The sequence below is a fragment of the Neltuma alba genome, unplaced genomic scaffold (genome assembly GCF_004799145.2).
Source record: "Neltuma alba isolate B1F8T4 unplaced genomic scaffold, ASM479914v2 tig00001633_pilon, whole genome shotgun sequence".
NCBI classification, from domain to species: domain Eukaryota; kingdom Viridiplantae; phylum Streptophyta; class Magnoliopsida; order Fabales; family Fabaceae; genus Neltuma; species Neltuma alba.
The window spans coordinates 553,852-578,738 of record NW_021632543.1 but is presented as its reverse complement, the minus strand read 5'-3'; the positions used below and the strand labels follow the sequence as shown (position 1 = coordinate 578,738).

The window sequence follows — 24,887 nt, the reverse complement described above, 5'->3', positions numbered from 1 at the left end:
ATATGATAATTTTAATCATAACTATTTTAATGAAAAAATAATTTTTAAATAATTTTTAAATAATTTTTTATTCTTAAAAAATATTTTTAATATAATTTTAATTTCTAACCGCACTAATCTTGGATTTTAAATCATAAATAATTTTTTATAAATATTTTTTTATAAATTTTTTAAATTTATTTTTTAATTAATATTGATAAGATATACAATTTAATGATATATGTATTATATTACATTATATTATATTATCTATATTTGTTTTATATATTTGAAGAAAATCATTTATAATTAGTCAAAAAATCTTGTTATTCAAAAAATAACTACTATAATAAAATCTAATAAATTATTCTATATAAAAAATTAAATAATTTGAATAGATTATGATAAACAGTATTTTCCTGCTTGTATATATATCCTATGTAATTTATTTTCTTAAAATTTTTTATATATACCATTTGTTTTTGTATTAAGACCAAAATCAATCTATCATGGGTATTAATTATATCGTGATTAAATTTTATTGTTTAATGATTGAAATTCAAAATTCACTTCAATATTAATTTGCATTCATATAAATTTATTAAATCGTTTGAATTTCTATCACATATTATATATTTCAATATATTTTACATATGATAAAATTATTTCTTTCTTATATCATTTTGTATAAAAAAGTTATTAATAATCTTATTGTATTTTTTAATTATTATTAATAATCAAGAGGAATTTATTTTAACAAAATATAAATAAGTTTTCTAAGAAATTATCTTTCTATTTTCAGTATATATATACATAATGATGACATGAATGATGACGATATCTTCATTAACACCAACTCCATAAGTATATCAATTTATTTTATAATTAAAAATGTTTTTAAATCATTATATTCTTAATTGTTATAATATAATTTTTGTAAGATTATAATTTAAAATAATGAAATTTAAAATTAGTGATGGATTAGCGATGAAATTGTGACAGAATAGAATTAGCGACGTAATTAGTGACAAAAACTTCTGTGACAAACAATTTAGTGACAGAAATTTCCGTCGCTAAATATTTACTGACGGATTTTCTGACGGATTAGCGACGGAATTTAGCGACGAACAGAAATTCCGTCGCTAATCTGTCGCTAATTTTAGCGACAGAAAAATTTTGTCGCTAATCCGTCAAAAAAATTAGCGATGGAATTTTCGTCACAATTTCGTCAGAAATTAGCAACGGAATTTGTTTCTGTCGCAAATTCCGTCGGTAATTAGCCACGGAATTTGTTTCCGTCGCAAATTCTGTCGCTAATCAGCTGATTTTTTGTAGTGACATATCTGAAATAAAAATATATAGCTGGTAATTAATTTAACAAAAATGAAAAAAAGACGTACTTAACAATTGCTAAATTATCATCTCTTTCAAAAAAGAAGTTTTTGAAATTCGTCAGTTGGAAGGCTTCACTATTGTAAGTGAAGTCATCACTATCGTCACCCATGTCATAAAAATCTTGCGGCTTCAGGTAGAGCACCATATTCCAGTTTTTATGTTTCTCGTTCTTGATATAATAAACTTGATGTGTCTTAGAGGCAAGAATGCATGGCCCATGTTCTTCAGATTTATCCATATGAATGAGCCTGGAGAAATTTCACAGTCGTGATGCCTAATTTCTCAGTAATGAGTCCCTGTGAAGTTGTTATATTTGCCCAGCAATACTCGAAGAGAGTGCTAGTGAAAAGTCCTTGGTAATTTAATTCGATGATATCAACTAGTTTCAAATAGTAAGGAATGCTAATATACATCGAATGACACAAAACTTTGTTGTGGTTTAGAGAACAATCGCTATAAAATTACACAGAAAGCTCCACAATTATAGCGGTTTACTTAGAACCATTTATGGATGATTTAACTTCTATGGTGGTTTTCAGCAAATAACTCCTACGAAGATGACATCAACTTTGTAGCAATTTAATCCAAAGAAATGCTACTAACTAATCGCTATAAACGCGGTGCCAAGTTTGCGCCATATGGTGCCACCTTAGCGCCAAAATTGGTAGTATTCATGATTAGCTTCAATCTTGATAGTATTCATAAAGTCCAACACCTTTGCGATTTGTTAAGGACCTTTTACTTACCAAGTGATCCAACACGAAGAGAACCTCACACACCAATGAAGCGTTCACGCAGTGTAAGTCAACTACACGAGGCAGGGATGAAACTTGAAGCTGATCAAGAAAGTAGTGTCACTAGGATGCAATATTCAGAGGGAAAAATGTTGAACATACCAGGAATTATGGTAAGTGATTGGACTGAGACTATGCTCAGAAATGTGGTTGCATTTGAGCAGTGTCGCCATCCTTTATCTGGTTATATAACTGATTACGTATGCCTCTTGGATGATCTTATTGACACTGAAAAAGATGTTGAAATTCTTGTTGAAAAGAAGATTGTGATGAACTTGTTGGGTGACAGTAATGAAGTTGCTTCCATGGTGAATAAGCTCTGCAAGAATGTTATGGTAACAAACACCAACACTGATTATATCTCTCTATATGAAGAAATAGACAAGTTTTGTGATAACCCCTATCACAAGTATAATGCAATCTTTGTGCGTGAATATTGGAGCACTCCTTGGAAAATTGCATCTGTGATTGCTGCAACTTTGCTGCTCTTGCTCACTTTCATTCAAACCATAGAGAAATAGGTCAAAAGCTCATGTATGAATGGCTACCAACTCTTAATTATTATATTTGTTGTGTGTGTTTATAATACTCTTGTGGTTATTGTTAGTTTGTAAACATAACGACAATTTTTATCCAGGATGAAGGGAGTGATACATGTGTCGTCAGCTAGTAGAGATGAAAATAGAAGTGGCATCGGCTAAAGTTTGATTTAGTTGAAGTTTTAATTTAATGAAATTTTGTTCCACTACAAAAAAATAGACTTTAGGCAACGACTTTCGGCGGCGACAAAAAAAGTCACCGCTGAAACCAAGACTTTCAGCGGCGACTTTTTTTGTCGCCGCTGAAAGTATAATATAATAATATATATTTTATTTTACAATATTAATAAACAAATTGCCGAAAATGGACTTTCAGCGGCGACTTTTTTTGTCGCCGCTGAAAGTATAATATAATAATATATATTTTATTTTACAATATTAATAAACAAATTGCTGAAAATGGACCTTCAGCGGCGACTTTTTTTGTCGCCGCCAAAAGTGGACTTTCAGCGGCGACTTTTTTTGTCGCCGCTGAAGTATAATATAATAATATATATTTTATTTTACAATATTAATAAACAAATTGCCGAAAATGGACCTTCAGCGGCGACTTTTTTTGTCGCCGCCGAAAGTGGACCTTCAGCGGCGACTTTTTTTGTCGCCGCTGAAAGTATAATATAATAATATATATTTTATTTTACAATAGTAATAAACAAATTCAATCTGGCTCAGCGGCAAGAAGGTTGGACACGAAGGGAGGCGGTCACGAGTTCGAACCTGGAAGAAGACACATTTAAGGTGAAAATATTTAGACGATGACGTGGCGAGGAGGAGTGACGTGGCAATGACGTGGAGGTGGCTAGTGATGATGTGGCGGTCGGCGGTGATGACGTGGCCGCCGATGGCGATGACGTGGAGGTCGACGGTGCTGACGTGGCGGCCGGAGACGATGATGTGGCACCGGCGGTGATGACGTGGCATTGGTAAAGCCAATTCTTCTTAGGCATTACTTTCAGCAGCGACAAAAAAGTCGCCGCAGAAAACACTTTCGGCGGCGACAAAAGTGTTGCCGCCGAAAGTGTTTTCTGCGGCGACTTTTTTGTCGCCGCCGAAAGGCTTTTCTGCGGCGACAAATGTCGCCGCCGAAAGTGTTTTCGGCGGCGACATTTATCGCTGCTGAAACTTCTAAAAGTCGCCGCTGAAAGTATCTTTTAACGGAGACCTTTTTAGTCGCCACTGAAAGTTTTCAGCCACGGCTGCTACGGCAACGACTTTTCAGCGGCGACTTGTCGCCGCAAAAAACTTTCGGCGGCGACTTTTGTCGCCGCTGAAAGTCAATTTTTTTGTAGTGTTCTGAAACGTTGCTGTATGTTTTTCTGATATGTGTTATGCTTCTGCTGTTCTAATACAGTTTGTTTGCTTGGGAATTTTAGAACTGATCGTATATAAGTTTATATGAGTAGTTTTCTTCCTACTTTGATTGCACTGTGTAGGATGGTGAGGTTGTGTGTTTTTCCCCCCTTTATTGGCCTTGGCTATTGGTGGTGGTTATATTAATATTTTTGTTTGGTGCAGAATTAATAAAATGCACTGTGCTTTTTGGCCAAAAACAAGTTCTGCATTTTTTTTTTGGCGCACACATACATATGGTGAGTTCATTCAATTGTCATGGGATTCATTCACAACTTCCAGGTTTGTATTAACCTTATCGACAATATAATTTACTAACTTTTTTGACCTACCAGCTATTTTACCTGCATAGGATAGATTTTGTTATTAATTAATTTTTTATTTTTGTTGGGTCTATCAACTTGGACTTCGGTAAGTTCCATACACAAATATATATGGAATAATATTATCTTCAAGTTCATATTAATGTGCTCCATAAAATTAAAATCTTATGCTATCTCCAATCCTTAATATAAGAGTTGGTTAAGAATTAAATCTAATTTTAAATATAAGATTTCAATCTACTTTGTTTCTGAAATTTATAATTTTTTTCTCAAAAATATCTTTATTAGTTGTAAGGTGTTTCCTCTAAGAATTAGTTTTAATGTAATTAAGTAGAATAGTACAGAGAAGTCACCAAACATTTGTTAATAATAACTAACTTAATTAATTTTTCTAATTTTCTCAATTTAGCTATGTTGCACGAGAGAATATGATAAACCATATATAAATCAGTTGCCATTTTTTAAGGGAAAAGGGCGATAGGGTCTGATTGTGTTGGAACACGTCGATTCAGCTGAACAGGCAGATGTTTTAACAAAGGCTCTGGAACGAAAGCAACCTGCATGAGAAGATCAAGTTAGCGGATTTGCATTGGGAGCTTGTTAAAACTGATGAGCACTCGGTGCTCATCGGATTTGGACACTTCAGAAATGATCTGGACGGTCTACATTTAATTTTAATTTTATTTTTATTTTTTAAAAATAATTATTTTAATAGGTATAGGATAAAAAATAAAAATAATCTCTCAACTATCATGTTTTAAAAAAATAATTTTTTCTATTTAAATTTGAACCGTCCAGATCTACATTGCTCATCAAGTGATGAGCACCAAATGCGGACCCCAAGTTAGCTCTAGATCAACCATAGTTTTACCTTCACAATATATAAATTGAATTAGAATATGTTACCTTTACACCAATAAAAACCACGGATAGCTAGGTTCTCCGTATCAAATAACAGTCATACCAGAACACATTATGGTGACCCAAAAAGAACGTTACCTTTACGAGTTTGGGCTCCTCCACGTTTTAATGAATTTGAAGATTCATTTTTGATTTGTAATCAGACTGACAAAGTGAATGATCAATAAAATTCAATCTCTTAGAAAAGCGTAGATGTTGATAACACATTTGCATACTCTTGTATGCATGGATCCAAACCTTGTTTTACATGTATTTTGTTGTTTTTTCTTTGGGACCTTGCTAGTATGCTTGACATTGAACAAAAGAAGGTTTAATCAACTTGCATTGTACATGAGTTTATATTTAAAAAATGTCAAATTGTACATGCAATTACTAACACTACAAAAAAGAGAGACTTTTAACGACTTTCAGCAATGACACAAATGATCTTCACTGAAAGTATGACTTTCAGGGTCGACATTAAGAGTCACCACTAAAAGTGTGAATTTTCAGAGTTGCCGCTAAATATCAATTTTTGAAAGTGAGACTTTCAGTAGCGACTTTTAATATCACTGCTCAAAGTATACTTTCAACAATGACTAACCATGTAGCGTTGAAAGGTCCTTTCGGTAGTGACCTAATATTGCTGCCAAAAAGAGCTTTCAGTGGTGACCTATATTGTTGCTCTTGAAAGAGGCTTTTAGTGAGACTCAACATGTCGCTGTACAGCCGTTGAACGCCTTACAAAGTATCGTTTCAATTATTATAGTAATGTCAATTATTAATATGATAAAATAATTTTTATATATCTATATTAGTATTTATATTAAAAATTTTATATCTTTCAAAGTGTAACATTTATATTTTTCAGGTTGGATTTCACTCCAATCCATATTTTTAGATTATATTATCTAAATCAAAATTAGCTATTATAAAATATAATTATTTTATATAACAAAATCAAATGATTTGAAGAGATTATAAAAAAAATTTATTTATTCTATATCTTTAGTTATTAGTCAATTATTTGCTTTACTTCTGATTTTTTTTCTAATGTGCACACCAAATTCGGGGAAGATAGGAAGTCTCAGGGTGTGTTTGGATGAAACCAAATCGTGGTTTAGAAAAGTGATTCTGGAGAATAGATTCTGAGAAAAAGTAATTATGAGAAGTGAGAGTGTTTGGATAGTTATTACCAGAAGTACTTTTTACATGTGAAAATTACCAAAAAGGCTATAAGTTAATATGATAATTATATAAGGGATAGATTTTATGATATATTTTGATTTGAAGAAATAAAATTGTTAATGAAATTTTTTTACTAACATAATTAATAATATATAAGATAATATAATTAATACATAATTAATATGTGTATATATATTTATAAAACATAATATTAAATATGTTTATAGAAAAATGAATTTTTTTTTGCTAATAGAAAAATATTAATTTTCTTTAAAGATCTTAAACATGAAATCCCATAACATTTTTTCACAACTACTTTTTGTAATAACATACTTACATGTATAATAACCCCTGATGTTTAATACAATTAATTAATTAATTGTCACCACATATATATTCATAAAATATAAGAGTAAAAATATTTTTAGAGAAGATGAATTATTTTGTTGCAAACAGAAAATCTTTTTCATGAAGATTATAAACATAAAATGGGATGATATTGTTTGATAAAATAGAATAAACACGTCTTAAAAAAATTTATTAATTATTAAAGTAAGTAATAATTAGCTTGAGAATATAAGGTATAATATTAATAAAAGAAATATAAATAAACAAGTTTCATAATAATTAAGATGATGCATCAATACAAAGCATTTATAATAGGTTTTGTTTTTAACTACATATTACAATTTATGATAAAAGGAAATAAATAAGACATGATTACTATTCTTGTATTGAATTAACAAGTTCGTCTCTTATGCTGTCACGAACCTGAGCCATGTAAGATGAAGATTGAATTGATGAATGTATACGTGAAAATCCAACCCCATCATCATCTTCTTCTGCATAAGTACCTTCTTTTTCCAACTGAACGAATCCAGGATCAGTAATAGATGTCGTTCTAATAAAATTATGTATAGCCATCGTTGCACAAACGATTTTAACTTGTGTTTCATAATCATAGGATGGCATGTTTTGTAAGATTGCGAACTTTTTTTTCCAAACTCTGAAAGTTCTTTCAATTGTACTCCTTAAACTTGAATGGAAATAATTAAAGACCTCATTGTCATTTTCAAACCCAGATGTCCTTCGAAAATCAGGCAAATGGTAACGCTCCCGTCTGTATGGGCCGAGATATCTATTTGGTGTTGGGTATCCAGCATCCACCAAATAATATTTTCCTATATAAAAAAAAATGAAATTATTGTAAATTATGTTTCTATTGTTAAGCTAAATATAAATAAAATGTAGGAAATAAAAAAATACCTTCAGGTGGATGGGGAAAGTTCATTGAAGGAGTTGTGAGAGCATGATCAAATATCCGAGCACCATGTGCACTACCTTCCCATCCGACCAAGACAAAATTAAAACACATGTCCCAATCACAAACTGCCATGACATTTTGTGACACTGTTCCTTTTCTAGAGATAAATTTAGTTTGATTTGTTGCACTGACAACGCAGGAAACATGTGTGCCATCAATTGCTCCAATAGCATGTTTAAAAAAAGGCCAGTATTTACCAAACCGAATTTTTGTATGAACATGCCGGAATGTTGGATCTTTTGGTTTGATATTAGACATGGCAAGTCTACAGCATGCCATTAGGACATTATGAAAATGTTTGCTAATTGTCTCCCCTGAATGTTGAAATCTTTCTTGTTGCATTCTGCTACTAAGTGCATGGCCAACGGTATGTAAAAACATTGCAATTTCATGTATCCCTATATTTTTAGTTTCTTTTAGACCATGTTGTTGCAATTGTTCCACCAGACTTAAGAACACATCTCGTTCCATCCTAAACATGTTATAACGACGACTGGAGTTGCCATCTAAAACATCCCTTACCCATAAGCAGCCTGTATAAGCACTTGTATGCCGAGGCTCTTTACACAAGTTCAAAGTAGCGTATGCACCGACCAATGCTGCAACTTTGTTAACCCTTTTTTTTTTCGTCCCTTAGCATGCTCTTCCACACATTTAGTTTCAGCATCCATATTCGTTTTATCTTGTGCACATACACATAAACTTTAGAATTCTTACGTAGAAATTACGAAACATTTATAAAAGTTACAGAGTTGTCTGATTCATATAACAACCCACTAGTCAGATAAAACGATACACATATGGAACTGTCTACTATAATAAACAAGTCATAAATCCCTAGTGTAATACTCCAAAATAGGCAGAAGTTGTTCCTTCTGATCCTTCAGAGCTGCATACATTTCCCGTGCCTCTGGCCGTTCCATAAGGAGTTGTGTGCACCGTCTAAAGAAATCAGAATCACTGACAACTTCAGGAACTGTTTTCAGGTGAGATAGGACTCCCCTAATTGAAATCTCATAAGCACGCGCTTCTTCTTCCAACCTTCTAGCTTCTTCTTCTAACCTTCTAGCTTCCACTCGTGAAATGACCTCATTTCCACGCTCGGCCTCAGAAATACTTGTTTTAGCAATCTTGTTAAGTGCATCCGCTATTTTCATAGAGGGAGATGTGCCTTTCTTCTTGACTTCACTCTTTCTTCTGACCCCCAATGAGCTACTGGGTCGACTCCTACCTCTGCTTGTACCCCCACCACTGTTATCCTGCCTCAATTCAATGTTGCCTCCACTACCTCCACTATTATCATTGCAGTACACTGTGTTAAATTCCCCACTTATATCAGTTGGTGCACCTAAAATTTCATCACTATCTCTGGACCCTTCTTCCAAATCTTCATTCAGTGTTCCTTTACTTGGAAGTGTCATGGAAGAAGGTGCCCATGCTTGTGGTCCAGTTGCAGCCACACTCCCGAACAGTTGAGTTAATTGATCCCTAAATTGAAGTCCTCTTTCTCTAAATTTTTCGTAGTTTGGAACTTCCTGCATATTAGACACCAATAATATCATAAAATATTAAAAAAAAATAGTAAATATGCACAAAACATTAATAGGCAGAGAAAATGTAAGATCAAAAGGTTCAATAATTACCCTTATTTTCCTCTCCCACCAATCATCAGTTGCACTAACAGTATTCCTTTCAGTATCCCATCCCAATCCTGTCTCGCAAAGCAGCCTATCCCTTGTCTGCCACTCCTTTCGTAGGGAATCATATTTATTATTAAATTGAGATTTTTCATACACTTTCCCAGTTTTGGCAGTAAACTTATCACTAAGAATATCCCAAGCTTTCTTTGTTAAGCTAGTACCTTTTCTTTCCCCTTGTTGCACAAGTTCAATGCACAGGTCAAGAAACACTTTAGTGGTTCTTAGATCCCAGGAAGCTTTCATTGTATCCTTACCCATTATGCTATAGCACAATTACAGCTCTTCAGTCATCACAAGTTAATCAACCCAAAATCATATAAAATAACAAAAATCATATTGTCTACTGTAATAGGTGAAAAAGTTGACCACATTTTAAATCTCAATTCCTTCCTACCAAACCAAGCGTAACAAAAATTAACAAACACAAGAAAATTCTAATTTTACATGGCTGAAAAAAATACACCCCCTCCTTTCTAAACTTCATTATCTGTTTTTTTACTTCAAAATACTAAACTTTTAAAACGTCCAAAATAACATGTTAATTAAATATACTTTTTTTTCTTAACTATTGTAGAAAGACGATTGGAGGCCAAAATAATAAGAATAACCATATTTGAACTATCATGCACTATAAATCATCTTGTACTTAACCTTTGAATAATTGTGTATTACGAATATATTTGAAAAAAAATCGTTCATCTGTGTAATTAATACAAATGTTCATGATGAGCGCAATAATATTATAAAGCACATTATTGTTTTTAAAAAATAACATGTTGCACAAGCCTTTCATAATTTTTTTTAAAAATTATATCCGTATCAGATTTGTCAACTGAAAATAAAAAAAACTAGCAACATAAACCTCTGACCAAAATACAAATCACTTCCTTCAATATATATACATGGATTTCAGTTGTGATTCCATTTTTCCTCACTCTCAAAAGTTGGCCATAAATTTATCAAAATCCTTAATACAACAGTACAGGACAACACATTTCTTATCTCATCCCAAATCAAATCAACTCTTAACAAATAATGTTAATGAATTTACTTAATCACAAGTACTATCCACGGCAAAAAAAAAAAACCAAAGTCTCGACTTCACAGGCTTCTTCTCCAGGGGAAATCTGGACAGAAAAAAGGATCCTACGCCAAGCAACAACAGGAAAAACAACTTGCATTGAATTTATATAACCAGTAGAATTCAATTGCCAGACTTTCTCATCCATATACATCCCCTGCCTCCAGAACCAGACATTGATTACCAGAATCTGTTCCCTCTTCGTTTCATAAAATCAAAAGCAGTTTACCAAACGAAGCAATAATGATATCATTCCTTCGAACAACAAAAACCTAGTTGAGCAAATTGAAAAATGGAACTGAGAGGAAGCTTGCAATTCGAAGAGGATATACAGCCAAATCATTCCAAATCAACATACCACAGTCAAAATACTAATAGCCACGGTTCTAAAAAAATTCATATGACTTGCAACGGGATGACAGATTGAAGACAGAGGAGGGACCGAACCAGAACCATAAGCAGGAAGCTAATAGATCGATGAATGGAGGAAATACGTGAGTGAACAAAATTTTATCACCAAAGAGAGCTAACCTGAGTACAAGATCTGACCAACCGAACTAGACAAGCCGACCTCATCGAGCAAACTGAAGAACGAAGATTGGAGACAGAGGATGTGTAAGGCCCTTAACCTCGAAAACATTAACTCGTCATAAGACCACTACTATGGTAGAAAAAGAAAGATGTTACAACAACTACCATAGTAGAAAGAAATTGCGTAATTTTAGAAAATTAACATTTAAAACTTGGTTCCATCTCAAATGCAGTTGCATGCAACTATCATCATTCAATCACAATCACTGGGCCTCCGAGCCTCCGGCCCGGGTAACGACATACATCAAAATCAGCCCATCCCAATAGATCTCAACCACGAATAACAAAGTTTCATAAAGTATTAGGAATGGCCTCCAGCCAACAAAACGAGTAGATAATATATTCTCCCGTTTACAAAATCAATAAAAAGGGGCCTTCGGCCCAATTGAAATAAGAAGAAGATACACTTCCTCCAGTTTACGAATAAACCGGGCAATCAAAATAGTCTAAAAGGACCCTAAACGTGGCAATATACAACTATCCATACATAATTAAAGCTAGAGGCCTAAAGCTAACCAAGCTCAAGCCTCTGCGTCTCTTCCCGAAGGCGCACGCCTAGAACCTTCACCTGAAAACATTGTAAACCACGGGGTGAGACAAAGTCCCAGTAACCGACCTTTCCAATACTAGGTACTACTAAATAGGTGCTCGTGAGGTGTCAAGTGGGGCAGTTCACAAATTATATATATATATATATATAGATAGCCACAACAATTCATGCAAGTGCAATGATGCAATCCCATCAATCAAATCCCTCACTTTGGGGGATTTTCAAGAGCCGAACCCGGCCTATCCCTCACTATGGGGGACGTAAGGAGCCATAAAGGCCTATCCCTCACTCTGGGGGACGTAATGAGCCCGAAGGCCTATCCCTCACTATGGGGGACGTAAAGAGCCAACCATCATGCATTAATGGAGGCCTTACCACGTGGTAGTAACAGACAAAACTCTCACCAATTTCCCAATTAATGCATCATGCTCAAATCATAATCAAGAGTAATAATCATTTCACAATTAACCTCATTCAGTGGCATATCTTTCACAACTCCACAAATTCATTCATCATAAATCCAAACCCCACAAGACGGTTTTCCATTTTTTATATACAACATATAGTTCGAACACCATTACTATTTGGAGCACAAAACACAAATATACTCACAATACCACAGAAGCAAGTACTAAGGATTGGAAAGTGGTTACCTCTCGCCTGAGCAAGGAATAACAACCAACAAAGTGGCCCCGCGCACCACCAAGACTCACAACCGGTCTACACAAGCACACAAACACACAACCAACATATATTAGCTCTCAAACTAATAATGTGGCCAAAACAACACTTGGGGACACAAAATTCCTATCTCCCATCAAAACTCTACCCAACTCAAGGGGGTATAACTATCAAGGCAACACTCCAACATCTCATTTGAGCAATTAAGGTTCCAACAACAAATCTAAACCGATTAAACATCCAATTTAACCCTCCTTAACATAACCCAATTCACAAACTCAAATTCAATCTCTACATTATCATCCTCAATCCCAAATCATCCAATTCCATAAACCCTAACTCCAAAATTCAAGATTCTTTAAATCCAAGGAAACTACACCGATTAAATACTTAAACTAACCCAATGCAATCAATTAAACCCAAAACAATCGGTCAAAAACCTCAGTTCCATCACAACTTAGAAAATCTAGGGTTTCACCAAAATCCTCAGAAATTTCCAAGAAATTCCAAGAAAGAAAGGAGATTAGAGGTTAAAATCACTTACTTGAGGTAATGGATCCTTAGAAATGCCTTTCTCAAGCCTCCTCCACGAAACCCTAGCAGAGCTTCTCTCTCCTCCTTCAGATTTTCCAATTTTCGCACATCTGAACCCTCCAGCGATTATATAAAATCGCGACCTTTCGCCGCGGCGAACTCCAATCTTCGCCACGACGAACTAATCCCGTGAGGGATTACTCGCCTGAAAAACCAACTTCGCCGCGGCGAACTCCAATCTTCGCCGCGGCGAAAGCTTCCCGAGAGGAAACTCTCGCTCGCCCAGACAACCTTCGCCGCGGCGAAACCTTCCCGAGAGGGAAGCCTCGCTCACCTGAACAACTTCGCCGCGGCGTCCCCAAGACTTCGCCGCGGCCAAACCTGCCCGAAAGACATAGCCTACTAGGAACTCCCGGTTCGCCGCGACGAAGTAAACTTCGCCGCGGCGAACATACCCTGAGAGGGGTACGTTCACCTATACCTCCAACATACCTCAAATCCAACCCAAACACCCAGATCAAGATTAAATCACTAATCTATCCTCAAAATCAACCCAAAAGAGGCTATTAAAACCCGATCAAACTTAGGATGTTACAGGATGTATGGATCGGACTACCCAACGCTTGATCTGGTTTTGGCGAGCCGAGAAACACACGACCAACCCCTGTTTTCGTGAGGCCAGGACGATCTCACCGGTATAGAATTTCAGAGTAGCGACGGCGAAGAGGCGAGCTGGCGATGAAGAACGGGCGAAGACGCGACCTGATGATGAAGGGGCGAAGAGACGAGCTTCGAGCTGAGTGGAGAGAATAATCACTCTGATCGTTCATGAAGGAGTGTCGGCCAGCAAAGAAGAGAAGGAAGAGGGTGTTTTTGGAATGACTATTGCCACTTGATGAGCCGTTCCAAATTTTTTACTAGAAGCGACAATTATTAGCTTCTGATAAAACCATGGGTGAAACCATGGTTTTACCTAAACCACGGTTTGCAATTTTATGGGCCTGTTTGGATGACATTTTGGGCAAACCATGGTTTGAGCTTCCAAACCATGGTTTCCAATATTATCCAAACAAGCCCTCAGTTGATGATCACACCATTGAAATTCAAAATTTGGGCGTTTCAAATCACCCACAAGATTTAGCTCAATCGGACTACAATTACTGTCTCATCGTCTACCTAATCGAGATTGCTCAAACTAGCTAGTAATAAATGTGAATTGCTATTCACAAAATCTGAAGAAGACAGAAAAATCTAATTCACTATCACGCCGTTGAGATTTAAGATTTGGGTGTTTCAAATCACCTTGCAAAATTTTAGCTTAATCAAACCACAATTCACCGCTGAAAGAAACGAATAGTCTAATTTCATATCAATATATAGATGTGATGCTATGTGATTTTTGTTATGATACTAACTTGAAAGTTGAAATATAAATATAAATAATTATGTAAACCAGTGTAGTTTTAGTGGTGAATTTCTTTTGTTGCAGCGGAAAGTCTATTTTAAATTTGACTAAAGTATATATTTAATCATTTACCTTTACACAAAGTTTCAATTTAGTTACTTAACTTTAAAAAGTATAATTTGGTCCTTTAACCCTAAAATCATTACGTTTAAATGATAACTTTTGTAACAATGATGATTGTTTTGAAAATTAAATTTAATATGTTAACATTTGAGAATGTTTTATCAACATTTAGACTATCAATATCATCAGTTTTTGTTAATAATTTTAGAGTTAAAGGATCAAAAGGATACTTTTTTAAATTAAAGGATCAAATTGAAACTCTCTCTAAAGTTAAATGTATATTTTAGATTGCTTATTTAGACAATAATTTTGTTTATTATCATGAATTGTCATGACAAAGTAAAGTATCTCCACATGTTGTGCTAGAGAGAGAAAAAGAGAGTTAGAGAGAATGTGGTATGTAAGAGAGTAAGAGAAAGAAAAGGAGAAAGGAATAAGTGTGTATAGGAGTGAGATATTATAATTATGTCTGTGCGAGAGAGTTAAATAATCATGATAAAATTTATAATTAACTTTATATTATTTTTTATATATTATTTTCATATTTCATAATTATAAATATAAATATTATAATAAATATTATAATAATTTAAATAATTAGAAATAAAAAATATAACACAAATAATATTGTGTGAATTATTTTTTTTATACAAAATGAATATTATAAATAAACATTTTAATAAAAATAAAATTAAATAGCAATATCGAATAATAGTAATAATATTAATATAATAGCCCACTAAATGATACTTTTAGTGGTAACTTTTTTTATCGCTGCTAAAAAGTAGTTTCTATTTCAATATTTTATTACTATTATGTGTGTGTGTATATTTGTGTGTGATTTTACAATAATTATCATCAAATTCATTCTAACTTAATGACAAGAAGGGATGCAGAAAAAGGATGTCACGAGTTCAAACAATGGAAGGATCATATTTAAAATGATAATATCTAGTTGGTGAAGTAGCGAGTCGAGGTGGTGACACGTGGCATAGGCTAGATAGCGAGTGATATGGAGACCCCTTGCAGGCTTCCAACAGTGACATGGTAGTTAGCCGGTGATCATGTGGCAGTGGTTGATGCCCACTTAGCAATGACATTGCGGTGGCTAACAATGGTCATATTTTTCTGCAGTGACACTTTCAACTGTGAAGTCGCCACCAATAGGTCCTTCCGTGATGACTTTTGTCACCGCTAAAACTATACTTTCAGTGAATCTGCTGATAAGTATTAGTAGTAATAGTCACTACACCAACAGCTTGTCGACAACTTTTTGTCGCCATTCAAAACTTTTAGCATGACTTTTTCACTTATTAGTAGTGAAAGTCAATTTTTTTGGGCAGTGTAAAGCCTCAATTTGTCATTTACTTTGCTATTATTTTCACCGCTTAATAAATATTACTGCTCGCCATGATAAATGACACAAACATTTTGCGGACGGGAAAAAATTATGAATTGAGCGAAAATACGACACACATCTTAAAAAGAGCATTATGCATGCATTGAGGTGAGCAAATTAAAATGTATAATCAATTATCTTAATTGTACCCGTACTATTTCTTTGTTAGTATTGCTAGCAATTCTAAAAGAAGGGAAAGAACGAGCTAAAGAACACACAAAGCAAAGGATACTGGGACTATGTTTTTTTGGTTGAGAGAGCGAGAGTCTCAAGTGTGCGTTCGTATAAACGATACACGAGGTTGGAATATTTTTAAATTAATAAATTTATATAAAAAGTTGTACTCTCATACAAATTAATATATATTTATACAAAGGGAAATAAGTGAAGTTACGACATCAAAAGATACCAAGATTGATTTCTAAAGACATATATGTAAAAGTATGGTAACCACCAACTAGGGAAAAGTTAGGTTGTTTTCTTAAGGCAACCCTATATATTTATAAAGTGTAACTCAAAGCATATTTTGGTTATTTAAATTATATTGGTTTTGTGACTCTTAATTGAAGAGGTATTGCTCTAAGAGGTATGTCTTTAAGGTATCACTTCATAGTCTGTATAAACCCCTCCCCATCATTCTATTTACATAGAACACAACACAAATATATCAAGATCAAACTCATTACATTTGTCTTTGAGTGCTCATCGAGGTTAAGTCAAATTATCACTATCTAAAGGCATTGTTGTCTTAACTTGAACAATATTAGGAGTGTAACCCATGCTCAAGAATCTTCATTGTATCTTAAAGGAAATTCACTAGTAAACCTAACTTGCTCATATAAGATACGAATAGGTGCGGGGCGAATTAAAGCCTAAACAAAAATACTGCCTATGCCTTAAAGTTATCATGCCCTATTTTCTTCTTCATATCTTTTTGTGCTCTAGAACTATTTTCACCAACACATGATGATCTATTTATAGGGATTAATCCATCTGTTCACTAGAATAGAGCAATAGAGAGTAGAGACAGTTGAAGACAAGGGCCCTGGATGAGTCATGCAGAATGGTTGAAGAGGGAAGACACTAGATGAGTGAAGGATAGCATGAGTAAAGACTCTTGGATAGTTCAGTTAAAGACGTTGCAGTGCATCAAAACACGAGTGAAGGCTTAACATCAACGAAACAGTGAATAGAATAGCAAAGGGTGAAAGTGATAGCAAAAGCTCAAAGGAACGGCGGTGTGAGGAGGGTGAGGGTTTGAGGAAGGGTAAGGTCTTAGTTCATTAAGCCAGATAGCGCAAGAGGTTCGAACTAATTTTCTGATTTTGTCAATTATTTTAGAAAGAATTTCTTTTTTTTTATTGAGGTAATATGCAAATTTGACCCAGAAGTATATGTCCTAAAGCATTGGGCGTCCAAAAACTTTTGAGGTCTCAATATCGTCCCAGAAGTTACAAAAATGGAGCAATGTTATCCTGATCATTACCCTGACTAATTTTGACTATTAAGATTGACTAAATTGCTTATTTGGCAGCCATGTGGCAGGCCACCTCATCATCTTTTGTAGTTTTTCTCCCTTATCATCCTCGACCTTTCTTCCTTTCAAGTTCTAGGAAACCCAGTCTGTCTCTCTTTCTCTCAAAAGTTCCTGAGAGGTGATCATGGTTTAAGACAATTTTATGTGCCTTTAACCCATACACTCTAAATAGCGCCAAACTAGTAGACTAAGGACCATCAGCTTAAACCATCACCCCTCCAATTCCTACCTTCATCTAACTTCATGCATTCGAATTTCCCACTTGCCACATTAACCCGATGATTTTCTACGGCCCTGCTAGTTAGCGTGCAAGTATATCGGGGATGTACATGATCCGTGGTTTGGAGTCCCAATTTAATAACCCATGTGCTTAACATGGGTAAGAGAGAAATATTGTCTGTTTTTCTTTTTGAAGTGTAGACTATAGAAACAGAGAAAATGGGAACATGAAGAAAGGTGAAAAGAGCAAAAGAAGAAGAACCTTAATGGAGACCAAAACAAATTTCTACACGCAAAACTTTCATCAAACATCTAGTGAGCATTTACCACTTTCAAAATCACTATCATGAGCCATAACCTCTATTGTGCTCCTCTATCAGCTTTAGCCTCGATTGACAAACAGGGAAAGTGACACAGGCGGCCAAACCAAGCATCGATGCATTAAGGGTGAAACATGTGGTTATCGGAATCACTCATAGCATATCGAGTCGATCAAAGACTCTCAAGAAAACTGCACACTCATTCACAGCTTTACCAAAGTTAAGGTGTTTTCATCGCAGTGGAGTACAAGAGATAGGGAATGTATTGAGCAATTTTGGGTCAATTCCTTGAGGACCACTTGACGTTTAATTAGTGAAGGCGCCAATTAGGTCTTTGGCGGCAAGGTCCATGTTGGAGGAGTGGCAGAGAAAGATGGAGATGAAGGCGACAAATAATAAGATGCAAGCAAGGGCCACGAGCACAGGATCAAATGATAGATTTCGGTTATAGGGTGAATCAATTGAGGGTCACGAAGAGATTCTTGTCAGCTTCCATCTGGAAGTTGAAAGTGATGGTTTTTATGGGGGAATGGACACTGAAAAAAAAAAACACACACAACGAGATGCAAGGCCAACGAGAGAGAAACTGTAGAGAAGCAAAACTGATAATTTCATTAAATTTCTGATGCGTTCAATACTGAATTTATAACATATTTAGTTACAGCAAATTGAAATAAATGATAATTAAAAAAACAAAGGAAAATAACCACTAACATCATGGATTCCTATTTTATCGGTGCCCACTTCTTGCTCCTCAAGCTTCGGCGGATATCTCTGTAACTAACTTTTGAATCAGTCTTCCAATACTCCCCCTTGATTCAAAGTCGCACACACCAAGCAGATTTCTGAGATACATGTGTCTTTTACCAGATAGTGCCTTAGTGAAAATATCTGACACTTGACTTTCAGTGTTGCAAAACTTCAGGACAATTTCTCCCTTGGCCACTAATTCCCTAATAAAATGATGCCTCAGCTCTATATGTTTTGTTCTTCTGTGAAATGCTGGATTTTTTGTCATGATAATAGTTGATTTATTATCACAGTAGAGCTTAGTTCCTTCAAGTTGCTTTTGTTGTGCATCTTCTAGTACTCTTCTAAGCCAAATACATTGACAAGCTGCTGCAGTAGCTGCAATGTACTCAGCCTCTGCCGTTGACAGTGCAACAGTGGCTTGTTTCTTGGACATCCATGTGATTGCTCCTGTCCCCAAGCCAAATACATTACCAGAAGTACTTTTTCGGTCATCTAGAGAGCTTGCCCAGTCACTATTAGTGAACCCAACCAGTTTGAATTGATCTGAATGAGTGTACCAAATTCCATGATTCAATGTACCAGCAATGTACCTTAGAATTCTCCTAGCTGCACCATAATGCTTTATTGAAGGATTACTCATATACCTTGACACTGCACCTACCGAAAATGAGATATCTGGCCTTGTGTGTGTCAGGTATATCAAACCCCCAACCAGACTTCTATACTGGTTTGGATTTGGTTTTGGAGCTCCATCATCTTCTTGTAACTTCTGCTTAACATTCATGGGAGTAACTTTTTTCTTGCAATCTGACATGCTGAACCGTTTCAACAAATCAGCAGCATATTTCTTTTGGCACACAAAAATTCCAGCTTCATCTTGCTTAATTTCTAACCCCAAATAGTAATGCAGCAAGCCTAGATCAGTCATCTCAAACTTGCTCATCATATTGGCTTTAAATTCTTCTAACAGTGAAGTACTTGAGCTCATATATATTATATCATCAACATACAAACAGACTATAATGAAATCTGATGTACCTTGCCTTTTTACATACAGCGTAGGCTCATTTTCACTTCTGAAAAATTTGTTCTGCTGGAAATAAGCATCAACTTTGCTGTACCATGCTCGGGGGGCTTGTTTTAAGCCATAGAGAGCCTTCTTCAGCTTGTAGACTTTCTCTTCTTCTCCCTGAATCACAAAACCTTCTGGTTGCTCTACATAGACATCTTCTTCTAGTTCTCGATTCAGAAACGCTGACTTGACATCAAGTTGATATACTTTCTATTTGAGCTGAGCTGCCACTGCTAGAAGTAATCTAACAGTTTCGAATCGTGCCACTGGTGAAAATGTCTCCTTATAGTCTATCCCTTGTTGTTGAGAGTAACCTTTTGCCACTAGCCGTGCTTTATGCTTCTGAATACTTCCATCAGCATTAAGCTTTGTCTTGAAGATCCATTTTAAGCCTACAACATTTTTCCCTTCCGGCAAATCAATCAACTCCCATGTTGCATTCTTTTCTGTGGCATTGAGCTCTTCTCTCATAGCTTTCTGCCATAATTCTCTTTCAGCAGCTTAATCATATGTTGTAGGGTTAGGTGCCATTAATGCAAACTGATCATTTTCATATATCTCCCTCAATGATCTGAATTTTCTGGGTGGCGTCTCATCAGAAGACTCACTGGCAGAACTTGAGCTCCTTCTTGATGGTGTTGTTGTTGGACTACTGACTGGAGTAGGTGCATTGATTGAAGTAGAAATTGTTTCCTCAATTAATGGTATTTGCATTTGATTTTTGCTACTATCTGAGCTGTTCTCACTCCAATTCCAGCCTGCATCTTCATTAAACAACACATTTCTACTAATAACAATCTTCTCATCTATAGGGTCATACAACTTATATGCCTTAGACTCAGTACAGTAGCCGATAAAAATACATTTTTGTGATTTCCCATCAAGTTTAGGACGACTTTGGGAATTTATAAAGACATATGCAATACACCCAAATATTCTTAAATGGCTTACAGTAGGTTTTCTCCCTCTCCATGCTTCATAGGGAGTGCTATCTTGTACTGCTTTTGTTGGGGAGAGATTCAGCAAGTACACGGCTATTGCTACAGCTTCTGCCCAAAAGGTATTTGGCAACCCTTTCTCTTTTAGCAAGCACACTACTACAATGAAGACTTTTTACTTCTGTTTTGCATGACTTTTTACGTCTGTTTAGCAGGGGACATAAAAAGAAGGGACATAAAAAGTACCCCCTTTTTACTTCTGTTTGGAACGGACGAGAATTCACATCTGTTTACCAAAAACAGATGTGAATTAACGTCTGTTTATTTTAAAATAGACGTGAATTCACGTCTGTTTTTCGCTGAATAGACGTGAATGTACTCTGTTTTTTTAAAAAAAAGATTCAGTTCGTATATACTGCTTCTCCTACAGCCACAATAGCCATAATAGCCACTTTCCAGCAAGTTGAAATAGTATTAACCAGTCAATATTTTCAGCCAAGACATATCAACATCATAACTTAATCTATATAGACACATTAATTAACGAACTAGTCAAAAAAGAAGAACAAATTACAAAAGTCAATATTGATCCTATTGTCTCTAAACATAAACTTGCTCAATCCCTAGACCACAATTCTTGAAGCAGTTGCTGTGCCAAAAGGTCTCGGATGAAGTTAATGTCATCAATAGTATATGAACAATCATTATCAAAAATCTGTAAATTAACAAATGAACAAATTTAAACATAGGAAGAAAATAAAATAAGTAACAATTCAATTTAAAAATTCAACTATTACAAAACTAAAATTATATTTACTTACCTCATCAAATTTTGTAATACATCTGCTCTCAATAATCTCAAACATATAACGGATAATATAATATCCGCACTTTGTTGGCCCTTGTTGCTTAGCACACTGCAAATCACAAGGAAATGATAATCCAAATTCATATATAAAATAACTGCCATCAATTAAAGAACTTCAATTTAAAGTACTCACACTAGGATATATCCAAGTTGTTGAGCCATTTTTCCCGGAACGCTTCCCACCGGTTATATAATAAGTCTTTAAAGCCCTATAAGCAAATGAAAGCACAAGTTAAATAATTTATATTGAAAACAAAATTATTGATCTACATTAAGGTACTTACGTGTTGAAAACGCCCCTCATCTCACTGCTTGGACGACGACCCAAGGGATCAAACCAGTAGATGACATTGTCAATAGACAAGAAACACACAAACTCCAATGACAACTGCATCATAGAGTAAGACTTATACATTACTGGATATCACAATAATTCTTAACAATTTAAGTATGTATAAATAAATAAAATTAAGCTACTTGCCCTTCAATAATTGGTGCCAAATAACAAGGTAATTTAGTGTCTCCAATCGTATTGCCCACATATCTGATTCTCCTATCTAGTGGGTTGTACTTCTTCTGGACACTTGCAGGGCATAAATATCCATACAAATTTCTCTTCTCCATTGATGACATGCATTTGTTATGGAAGAAGCTATCATTGAATTGAAATAAGATAATTATTAGTATGTGAAAGTAAGAAATTAGAAATTTAAGTTAGAAATGAAAAAGTAAACTTACATGATTGCTAATTGAACCCATGCTATGTCCAACTCCTTCAAGGATAAGAAATCCCTGATGTCTTTGTTGTCAAGTCCAAAGAAATATGATTTTTCTTCACCCACAATCCCTACAGGCATCTTTATGTCGACCTTGTTAATTGTTTTATATTCCTCATATAATTGTGCCAAGCAGGGATATCTATTAACATCTTCCTGGTCCTAATGAAACATCAAATAAACATAATAAGTATTATAAGTATTATGTTAAAAAAAATGCACACAATATAGAATAACATTTTCTTACCATCACAGGTATTATCTCCTCATCAACAAGGTGTCTAGGCCAAAGAATGAAAGTTCCAATTGCCTGACCTAACTTCACAACTTCAGCAGTGGGAATGGCACATCCGCACCTGTCTCTCCCTCTCGAACAGTCGTAACTGTAACCCTCGCTTGGTCCTCTTCAATATGTTGGTGATGGATAGTGCTCCCTTGATTGTAGAGGAGAGCATCAGCAACAACACGCATCCTTGGGACCTCTAAACGAAGACAAGAAGGTTGTCCAAAGTCCAGTGTGGGACTACTAGGATCATGCTCTCCCAATGACCCCGATGGATTACAACTGTTTTTAGTGCTAGGAAAGACGGGGGAATCCTAAATGAGAGAAATGCAAGTATTAAATTAAATTAAAAAAACGTTGGTAAAACTCAACATTAATTTAAGTGAAATTGATTACAAACCTGGGGTGTGCATTGTTGTTGAACTGTCCCAATTTGCATGCTAGAGACCATAGATTTCATCTCATCACGAAGCTCAGCCATAAGCTCTTTTCGAAGTGACTGGCGTAACTGGGCCTCAATCTTGACCTCTAGCTCAGATTGGAGCTCATCACGAACTTGGTCTCGAAGTTTAGCTATCATCTCATCAGTGGGTTGACTTCGTAGAGAAGCTCGTGAAGTTTGTCCAAAATATTGGGTAAGACCAACTGTCCTCCCTTCTCCTCTAACGCGTCTAGGGTGATCAGGCTTCCCAATCGCTGTCTAAAATGTCCATCCTTCCACTCGGACTAAATGACCTTCACTGCTTTGCTCTTCAAGTACCTCCTATAACATTTTAAGTATGATAAAAAATTAATGACAGTATAATAGAAAATTAATGATAAAATATAAGGAATATTACCATAAGTTAAAGTTATTTGATGTATACAACTTACAATTTTTTAGCAATCTCAGCAACTGCTGGATTAATATATTGACCCTTCTTCATCCTTCCTTCCATTTTCTATGACGTGGAGGAGGAGGTGGGGTCTGAACAACGATACTAGGATCAGATTTTGCAGCTTCCTGCATCGCCTTAAAGTCATCCTGCATGATCCTCTCCTCAAGCATCTTGTAACCTCCACGGGATAAATAGTGCGGATATAAATTTTTAGCTTGCCTTTCTTTATTCATCGCACTTAATTCCTGTAGAAAAGAAAACAAAGTAAATTGAGTAAGTGAAGTAAATTAAATCAATGACTTTGCTTTATAAGGCAATGTACCTGAAATTTAGGATCATGCCGTGATGCCACAAACCTCCTCCAATCATCTGGATCAAGGAAGGAGTATTTTTTGCACGGATCATCATCTTTCCTAGGCCCTCGCACATACTGGCTCGTGAGTGTGTGCTTAAAATCTTTCCAGCGCTGACGAACTTGCTGCAACAAATGCTTTTTCATTTGCTCAGTACGAGGGATGTGATACGTTTGCTGCAAAGAAAAATATATATGTTTGAGTTTAAGATCTTAGTTATAACTATATTTACAATAAAACAAATGAAATAAAATTAGAAAGTGACATACCAAAATATATTCCCAAATCCTATCCTTCGTCTCCTTAGAAATTGACTTCCAATTAGGCCATAGAATATTGACTTTGCTTCGGGCAACGGAGCCTATATAGCTAATGAATCTGTCCTTTTCTTCACCAATTGGATTCATATTGGCATCAAAATCCACATGCTTCTTCTGAATACGACCATGACGTACTGCTAACTTTGGTAGCCTTATACTACCTCTAACCTTCCTTCCTTCCGACTGATTGACATCATCGATGTCATAATCCTCCTCCATATTGGCATCAAAATCCTCCTCCATGTGCCTGTTGAAAAACCAAAATTAGATAAATAAGTAAATTATAGTGAAATGTATTAATATATAAATAATATCAAGTACATTGCAATGAAATAAATGAAAGAAAATAACACAAGGTACGTTGCAAAATTACATTACTTAATCTGACTTTATGCATTGGCCCATATCCCTTCACAATGATCATCTCTTGCAGCATATTCATCATTATCTACCAATTCTACTTCACTTGGTCTAGGCGGATTTGAAGCAAAAGGTGGTGTCTCATCAAGATTCATGGTAGGATCACTGTCCTTCTGCTTTTTACTTTGAAGGACAATAGACAATTTTTTATTTGCTGGATCAGTAACATAAAATACTTGTTTTGCCTGGCTTGCTAAAATGAAAGGCTCATCTGCATAACCAACCCTGCCAAGA

General features: G+C 35.2%; 1 protein-coding gene across 1 annotated transcript; it reads left to right on the top strand.

Moving 5' to 3' along the window:
- The first annotated feature begins 2,155 nt into the window (after positions 1–2,155).
- LOC114760158 (putative UPF0481 protein At3g02645) lies at positions 2,156–2,689 on the top strand. The gene has a single exon (XM_028949426.1). The coding sequence runs from the start codon at positions 2,156–2,158 to the stop codon at positions 2,687–2,689; it is 534 nt and encodes a 177-aa protein (XP_028805259.1).
- The last annotated feature ends 22,198 nt before the right edge of the window (positions 2,690–24,887 follow it).